This window comes from Falco punctatus (genome assembly GCF_963210335.1).
Source record: "Falco punctatus genome assembly, chromosome: 9".
NCBI classification, from domain to species: Eukaryota; Metazoa; Chordata; class Aves; order Falconiformes; family Falconidae; genus Falco; species Falco punctatus.
Window position 1 is genome coordinate 10,834,088 of NC_137589.1, and position 9,697 is coordinate 10,843,784.

The 9,697-nt window shown below is 38.6% G+C and overlaps 1 protein-coding gene across 1 annotated transcript in view; it reads right to left on the reverse strand.

The window, feature by feature from the left end:
- Positions 1–8,477, reverse strand: part of RASGEF1A (RasGEF domain family member 1A) — a 53,002-nt gene extending 44,525 nt beyond the window's left edge. The window contains exon 1 of the mRNA XM_080400911.1: positions 8,259–8,477. Coding sequence (XP_080257037.1) covers positions 8,259–8,276 — 18 coding nt within the window. The 5' untranslated portion in view covers positions 8,277–8,477. The remainder of the gene's footprint in view (positions 1–8,258) is intronic.
- Between the last annotated feature and the right edge of the window lie 1,220 nt (positions 8,478–9,697).

The window sequence follows — 9,697 nt, forward strand, 5'->3', positions numbered from 1 at the left end:
ATGCTTGATTATTGTTGCTTGGTCTGAATGGTGAGAAAGTACCAAGGAGTTAGGGTGAACTCACAACCCCAACAGCATCTGAGGTGTTGTCTTTGCCCAGCAGTGACTGAAGCTCTAAATCCTGCTTTACTCAGTCTGCTGACAAGTTTGCTTTAGCACAAATAGCCTTTAAGAAAGGAGCTGTTAGCAGTGTGTACAACTCCTACAGCACAGGTCTGAGTGACGATACTGGAAGGTGCTGAGCAGATGTAATGCCCATCAATTTGTTGTTATTAATTGCAAGCGAGGACTGCTTCATGCAGGTTCTCCCCTTTCATGCACTTAGACTGACTTCTTAATTTCCTTTTTTCTTGTTTAATATGTGATCAAAACAGGAAGATGCTGCTGCTTTTGTAAAGAGATCTATCTAAATTAAGAGAATATTATTTATTATTCTGGAATACGCAAATCAAATTTCATGTTCTCATTCAAAGCAAAGACTCTTTTCTCCTGAGTATCACCAGTCTACAGGGAAAGCTATTGCACTTTAATATAATTCCTGAACCATTAATCATACTGACTGTAGTTCTGCAAGAGGCAAAGCTTTTAGTTGCTTACAGTCCATTCTTTAAACTTAAGCTATTTATTTTCTCTGCACCCTCAGTCCTCCCTTAAGACCTTCAGAAATGAAAAATGTAAGGGGGATACCAGTTCCTTCTCTCATTTAAGTATGCAAACACTGTTTTCAAAGGGTGTTTTGTTTTGTTTTTTTTTTTTTGTTTTGTTTTTTTTTTTTTTTTTTTTCCCCTGTGGCAAAAGCAAGGTCAAAAGATGTGGCAGAAGGTAATATAAAATAATGTGTCCAAACTAGATTCTGGTTAGAATGTAGAAGCTTTCACTATGGCATCTGTTTTGTAGTCCTGAAACACGTACAGATGCCCTGTAGCACAAGTCAGAGAAACTGGACAATTGCTCTAATTTGTCCATAGTCTCTGTGGCTCCCAGGGACGTGGGCACAATGCAGAGATAAATGGGGTCTGGTTGTACCCCACCTCAGCTTTGGCTGCTGTTTTGCTGTCCTAACTTGCCCATCGCCCTTCTCTACAGGTAGTGCAGACTTACTCTTCTCATTTCAAATGATATCAAAGCTAGCAGCAGATGTTATTCAGTGTTACCTCTGCAGACATCATCTGCACATGAGGTAAATAATGCTACACCTCAAGGTGTTACGGCTGTTCTAGTTTATTCTCAAAAATCCAGTTTGGCTAAAACGGTTGTGTGTATTACTGAGCAGCTTACAGTACCAGCTTTAGGATTCAGTTACTCTGTGTTGTAAGACAGTCTATGACTTGGATTAAAAAAAAAAAGAAATAACATTCCTTTCCGTTATTGCTTGGTGGCAAAATCTGTAATGGGATGCCTATTGCTGATGATAAACACATACAGTCCCTGAAAGCAAATGAAAGTTTGGCCAGACTATTCCTAGCCTGTATTTTCCTAACTTTTTGCCCTTTGGTGGCTAAATTGTATCGGTATTGCTTCTGCAGGTTATTTCTTTGTAAGAACTGTTTCTCATTTTAAAAAAAGAATTACAACTTCTACCAGAAAATCAGACTTATTTTCAATCTGTTATTTTTCACTGTCAGTTTCCTAACCTATTTCCTTCCTCAAGGGTCTTAAATATATTTAACTCCTAAATACAGAGATAGGCAGTTTTTCTTCTATTTCTTTCCAGGATTTTTTTTTTTCGTGGTGGTGTTTTTTCGTGGTTTTTTTTGTTTGTTTGTTTTTGTGGGTTTTTTGTTTGTTTGTTTGGTTGGTTTTTTTAGTGCCTGTAAGGCTGGAGCCCTGGAGATTTCAAACTTCTTCCATCCTCCAAAATGTCAGAAATTTCAAAGAAGTGGGTTCCTCTACACCTCTTTTTAGCTGCTCTACAGTACTCCTCAAATTTGTCTGGCAAGCTCTTTCTCTGCAGGTGAGAAGGGAGTGCGGGCAGGGGCATTTTTATACCTTAGGCTCTGGCTGAAAGAGTCACTGGGGAGAGGAAAGCACCCCAGCACAAGCAAGCAATGCATAATCCAAAAGAATGAGATTGCTTTTTGCATTGCCACCTTCTTTTTGTGACCTCCTTCTGAAGTTTGCAAAGTACCAAACTCATGCAGCTGAGAGCCAGCGTTAGGATGCCTTAGCTTTCTGCTGTTGTAGTGGAAAGAGACATTAGAAACCATCAAACAATATCAGCTATGTCAAGTCTGTTTCTGTTGCAATCTGTGATCTATCTAGTACAAGAACTCTCAACCTTCAGCCGATGTTTCTTCTTTCTGAGTTACAAACCACCAGGTGACAGAGCTGGAGATTCTTGAAGGCTTGTGTGTGTGGGTCTAACATGTCTCTTTGTTTAGACCAGAAGATGATGGGGGGGTGAAGGGAAGCAGGGAATGGGAATAAATCCTACTCCTGGTAACGAAACCCAGCAGTGGTAATGAAGAGGCCAGCAATTGATAGGAGAGGAATGTAATTAAGAATGCTACAAAGGACAGCTGGGCCACATCACCGGATTAGTATGGAGAAGGGAACAAGGCAGAGAGCAGGTATGTGCTGGGGGGACAGTGGGAGATGTGGATGAGCTGGGAAAGTTAGTACCTGGAAGGGGGAATGCAGAGAAGAGGATGAAGAGATAGAAACAAAGTAGTGGGGCAAGACCGAGTAAGGTGTGCAGTAATCTTTGACCTTAAAGCATTAAAGCTATTTAAAACGTGTCAAAAGTTATTTTCTCCACAAGCGGGTGCTGCATATTACTTTCTTAGAGGAAGAAGGAAAGGTTCATGTTAATATGAACACAGAGTTCCAAGGCAAATGTCCTTTTAGATTTGTGCGATCTATTCTGGTTGAAAATAAATGGCTGTGTTTAAAACCAAAATATTTGTGTGCAACTAAATTGCTTATTTAATTTTTCAGTTGAACATTATATTGAGGAACAATAATTTTTTTCCCTTTTGGCCTGTGCTCAGGATTTTCTTATTTTATAATGTGTTGAGGGGTGCAGCTCTTGTACCACTTTTATTTTAATGTTGCTATGAGCAAGGGCATAGATGTAACCCACTAGAGAATATTGTTTGAAATCCAGGAAAGGACCTTTTAGATATTTTTCTCTGGGAGACGATGTCTACCATTCCAAGGAAAAGATCTTCTAATTCTGGCTGAAACCTCCCCCTGCAGATTTTTCAGCCCTTAAAGTATAAAAACCCCCAATCTCCTATTCTTGAGCAATCCTAAGATCATCAGCTCTTTCACGTTCTCAAGGTGCAAACCATAGGTTTTGGGTGTAAAGGCTGTTACTCAATCTTAATTGAAGTCTGCAGGGTAATAACCTACAGGAGAGATTCTGTAAAGCATGAAGATACATTGTTTGAGCTTCTTGAAGCTTGGAGTAATCTATCGCTATAGATAGGTGAATCTCTTTCAACGTAAGTATCCTACAGTGTATTTAAGGCAAGTTTAATAAAACTGACTCCATAATCAGTTATTGTTCTTCCCTTGCTCCCCTTTTCATTTTTAAAGTCTTTTTCAATGGAATGTTAATTACCCTGTTGAATCTTGCAGTAATATACAATAAGTTTCTTAAAAACCAAAACCAAAACGCTAGGATTATATTAAAAAAAATTCTACTCCTTTTTTTTCTGTGTGAAAAGAAGCGTGACTTATTTAAGAACAAGGTGAAAGGATTTCTTGGACTTAATTTTGAAGAAAAGTTCAGCAGTTGTGAAAAGGATCAAAGTGTAGCAACCTGGAATGTGTATTTTCATAGTTACATATAGGTAATGTGATAAACGCAGTCATGATTCATGTCAAAAATAGAATGTACTGTGATAGGTGTAATGGTTGTACCCTGTGTAAATCTGGGACCTGTATCACAGTTGTGGTGGGTGGGCACGTGTGGTTCTCCTTTAAGACAGTGTGATGGCTTCCCCTTCCCCTGAGGCAATCGAGGCTTGGAAAAGCCCGCCAAAGGAGATAAGGAAAGTGAAACCACACCAGGGAAGGCCCGAAACCATGCCGGAGAAGGCCCGCCAAAGGAGACAAAGACCTTGAGATTTGAAAAAGCGCGCCAAAGGAGAGCCAATAGGAGGAGAAGGCGTACCCTAACGACCTAGCAGGACGAACGTCCGGCTAGAAGAGATTGGTCAAGATCCAGGGATAAAAGATGCTGCTTTTAGGACTCAGGTGTGCGTGTGGTGGAACTAATTGAGTTCTCCGTGCACTCAGCTCTGTTTATGCTTATTGTTTCTCAACCTAAATTGATTGAACCCAAAATAAAATTGTTTTAATTGTTATCGTTTATAACAGTAATAACATTTATATAGAAGAAAATCCTAGGTTTCTTTTTTCTTTCTTTTTTTTTCTTGATACATTTTTTTTCTACTCCCAGTGAAATATAGTAAATACAGGATCTAGTGCTCTATTATGCCAAACTGGAATGAAATACACAATTCTTGTTCTGCTTCATGTTGCTGTATCCTTGAAAACATGCAAAAAAACTAATGTGGAAGCTCATGTTTCATGAGAGCTTGTGGTTCCTAGGCTATCACAGAGTGTGTCATCTTGTCTCAGGTGGTGTTACTGAGTGTGACAGATGTAGTACAATTTCCCTATGGCAAATAGGAATATTTATTTTACTTATAGGATGCTAATTGCTTAGCTGTTGTATTTTGCAAGGCTGTGTGAAGATAAGGAGGAGGAGGGAATGCTTGGCAGAAAGGAAGAATCAAACTATAGTTTTGGTACTGTCAGAGGAGTGGGAGTTGTACGTGGGAGGTAAAGGCGTATGGAAAATGAGTGACATTACTGAACTTATTGCTCAGGCTCCTTGTAGATCAAATGTGCCTGCTGATGGTATTTGTAGTGTAGCCCATGTGTGAAAGAAAAAAAAAAATGACCTTAAAATGGGTGGGTGGGGAATTTCTAGCCTCCGTTCTGTCTAAAACCCCCCATACTTAGAAACTCAGAGTAATCCTTTGTGCCTTCAGAACTGTCAGTTCTGTGACACAGAAAAGCTGCACCAGTGAAGGGCATGTATTACGGTAGAAGTGTTTAATGCCAATAAGTAAAGCCTGTTGAAAGTGTAAGAACAGGTATAGGGGTCTTTAGCTATTGAATGCTACAATTAGCTGAATGCCATACAGCTCAGTTACACAGTTCTCTGAATTGTAACATCATCAGCTATTCTGCATGAGTGTAATACCTAAACCCAAACATACTGCAGAAGACAATTGATAGAGGCTCCACAAAGAGCAAACCTACCCGCTTTTTTATTTACTCTAAATTTTTGGTGGGTAAGATGGGCTAGGTGGTACTTTGACCATGCTGTTACTTACTCCAGTGAAACAAATAAAAGTATTTGATGTGTTATTTTCATGTTATGAAGCTCCTAAAGGCTAACTACTGTGAAGAAGATAATATAATATTTAGTTGTCAAGTTTGGGATTAATGGATTAGGATGCATAGTTAGCAAAAATCAGCACTTGTCACATCTATGTGAGTCCCATGAGCTATAACCATCTTGAACATCTCTATTGTGCCAGTCATTTTCAATTTTGTTTCCTACTCTGCAGAATTTCCCAGGAGATGTGATGGGTCGGTAGCAGGCCAAAGAAGGGCTTCAGACCTAATCTAATCAATATTGTGACAAACGTAACGAAAGAAGCTATGTCACCTTGGAATCCCAGAACATTTTATCAGCTGTGCTCCTAATGGGATGTGACAGTGAGTTTGAGCTGTCTGCTTAGGATAGAAGAGAAGTTGTAGAAGGGCTTGTGCAAGGTTAGCTGTGTGACGAAGAGTAATCTAACTCCATGGCAATTGCAGTTAAAGGTTGAAACTAGAGGTCCTTACTTATACATCAAACAGAGTTACTTTAATAACCTTCATTTTCAAGTGAACCGTTTATGCGCTTTGTTACGTTTTTCGGCTCCTCTAATGTCATCTATATTACAAGAGATGGTACCTTTTTCTGTTAGAGTGGGAAGATTCTGAAACCGGTTTCAGAAGCTGGAAAGCAGTAGTCACTGGCTTTAGATGTTATTCCAAGCAAAGCACTTTCACTTCAGTCCTCTGTAATGGTTCTGTATTTTATTTTGAATTGCCACTTTTTGCAATCACATATATCTAGATCACCTGTTCCACCAGTACATGACATTCCTATAAAACTAAAATAAATGACTTTTACTTCTTCTGTCCTGTACTTTGCTCCTTTAGTACTTGCTCCTAAATTTAGCTGCTATCTTGGTAGTCTTCACTGTTCCATTCTGGTGTGCAATCTCAAATTTTTGTGCTATACTAGTTTTGAGATGGCAGCTTTGCTAAAGATTATTTTTACGATAACTTCATCTTCTGTGCTCAGGATTGCAGATATCATTACCAAACTCGACAGTCTCTGTGCTTAGTTCTAATCACTCTAGTTTCTCTTCCCAGCTGAGATCATTGAGACCATTCATGTTTTGACTTATCTGTTGTCTTTATAGTTTCTCTCTTCTCAAGTGTTCTCCACATACCGAGATGCTACCTCTACCAGGTTACTCTCAAGGCATTTGCTTGCTCTGTCGCTTTAGCCTTTACTTTCCACATCAGGATGAGTGGTAATTACTATCAAAACGTTTTCATGCATAGAAATCCTCACTATCATTTCAATATTGGAAACTTGCAGAGATGTTACTATCCTAACTATCAACGTTGGTCAAGAAGCTCTTGTATCTTACTCCTTCTCCTTGGGGAGATAACCTTTACATTACCTTGTGAAAAATTACCAGTTTCTTCTCTACTCATAATATTTTAATACAAAAAATTATATTGCTTGTAATTTAAGAGCATTTATTTTCTGAATTTCATTTTCAATTCTTAAAGTTTTATTTATGAGGATTTCCATAAATTGCCTTGATATGTAAATAGTGGGGCAAAGATGCCTTATACTTTTCATTAATCCTGCAATTACATTCTGTAGGGCCTTTTTACTTTCCTTAATATGAAACTAAACCCTCCTTTCACCTACTCCTTTACATAACCAGTGCAGTAAGAATTATGAACCTGACAGCTAAATCCAACTTTTAAATCCCAGGCATAGTGGCTATGTGCTGTTGCTGCTCACTGTTTCTTTCTAATAAGCTGTAAGCAGTGCAATATCTTATTAGTTAATTTGAAAATCGTTTCTCAAGGGATTGCATGGCTTATGTGCATCAGGTCCCTAACAATCTACTTAAAGCTTAAATTCACCAGACCGAGAAATTCAGTGTGGGATTGGATCTTATTTGCTGCAGCAAAAACATTAATTTCTCTGTAAAGTACCAGGACAGCTTTTTTGATCTAGCAGAAGCTGTACTGAAAACACACCTGAACCACATTTCCTGGAGATGGCAAATCCCATGTTTCTGAAAACAAGAGTTCTCACATTGTAATTGTTTTTATTTGTAATATACCAGATCCTGCTGTTTTTTCAATCTTACAGAAAACATTTTTTTATTCTGTTGAGTAAGCTAACAGAAGGTGTATGTTGCAATTCAAATGCCCTGTTGCTCTGGACATTTCAGTGTTCTTACTCTTTGCTTGTTTAATTAACTTGGAGGAAAGGGGACCGAGAACAAAATCTTTGAGACAAAATACTGACCTTTGACTCAAATATCTGCAACATGATTATTGATGTCGAGGGGAGCACCACCTGAGTCTGGGATGGGCTGATCCCAAATTTAAACATCCCTGGAGAGTTAACTGTGTTTAGGGCTTCTTGGTGTACTGCAATCACTTTAAACCTGACTGCACAATACTGAAACCAACTTACGTAGTGAATATTCATTCAAATCGATGTGTGTCTCTTCTAGTATTCCATCCGAGAGGAAAAAAAAAAAAAAAGTGTACCAAAATAACATGAAATATCAGCCTCTGTTTCCATTTCTCCACAACAGCATTATATAAAGCCACCACCACGTAATCTTCTTTGTGAATGGTACCAATTCATTATATACGATCCAAGTATGACATAAAACATGGAATAAACAGTGAATTTATAAACTGCATCATGCTTTTAGATGTGCTTTCTCTGTAATGTAGTATTAAATTACTTTGACTGAACCATGCATGGCTAGATGTCTCTTGATGGCTGAACCCTGCCATCACTGCAGTAGCAATACCTAGCAGAGAGATGCTCTCGCTGTAGTTTGCCCAGAGGCATATATGCCTCCTAAACCACAAGTAGTGCATGGGAACAGGGCACAGCACTGTGCAGAACTTACCGAGGTCTCAAGGATCATGTCTTCTCACAGCTGGGGCACCCTGCACGCCGGAGTGCGTCCCTGCTTTGTGCTGCTGTGGAAGCGAAGAGCTGCTTCACACCTCCTCTTACACGTCTACGTTCAGGCGAAGCGTGCTGTGGACTGTGGTGAGCCCTGTGTTTTCTGCTACAATTATACCCCAGAAAAACTGAAAGTACTGCGGAAGGTAGTGCACAAGAGGAAATTCTGAGTCTCAGCCTTCCACTACGTAGGTGTCATGTGCTGAGCTGCCGGGTGGGGACTGGGAACTTCCACTCCTTGAGCTACAGCGAAACCAAGGCTGTTTTGCTGTTTTCTCTACATATAGGGTTATAGGAATTGACATGCTAGTTAAGACCAGTGTACAGATATTGCAAAGGAAAGGAAGTAGGTTTTGGACATTTCTAACTGGCTAAAGCTTTTAACATTTTTTAATAATATTTTTTAATCTTTTATATCTTTAATAATCTTTTTTAGCATTTAGCACTGCTGCTAAAATTTCTCCAAAATTCTGGTTTTGATTTGGTATGATTTTTAGACGAGCATCTCTCAAATGTCTTAATTTGATTATATTTTTTTTTTTAATGTAAAATTCCTACAAAGCCACCTGGAAATTGTTTACAATGTTTTCTATGAAAATCTGACAGCAAGGAACCAACATGCTGGAATTTAGCTTGTAACTTCTTTTTTTTAAAGGTCAGTTTTCATTAAACCATTCTTTGTACTTGTTTTTTGCACAGTAATGTCCACAGTATACCAAACATTCTTCAGAAGCTCAGTTAAATCATACAGCAAAAATACTAGACGTATTCTGGTTGGAAACCTGAATTGGTTTCCCAAGTGGTATTATATCCTCAATAAATAAAATAATAAGGAAGAAAGAATTCTCTCTATTCCATATATGTCTACAGTGTGAAATCTTCTAAGAAAGGCAAATAAGGGAAAAGCAAAAGGAATTTTCCATGTAGGTAATGTTAGTTTGTAGTTAATGAAGACAGTGTGGCAGTGGTGAGGTGATTTTTATATTGGGTTTTCTATAAAAATACAGAAATTTAAATAAGGATGTAGAAAAAGGAGACTAGGGAAACTAGGCAATTGACAAAGGTAATGAAGAAAAGCATAAAGGGGGTTGCAAAAAGCAATCACGTATGTTTATGGAAATGGAGCTGGCATTTTCAGAGCGGAAATGTGGAGGAATAGTTTAGAAAAGGAAGGTAACACGACATGGATGTGATTATCCGCTAGTAAAATACATTTGGAAGAGGTTAGTGGAATACATCTAATTTGTTCTTGCATGGGGCATGGCACCCAAAATGAACAATAGTAAAGGATAGGAAGGACTTGGCTTTTATAAGTGACGTGCCTTTTTAGGTGAGGTCTGAGAAGTAGATGACTGAGGAGCACATAATGAGTTCTTTAAT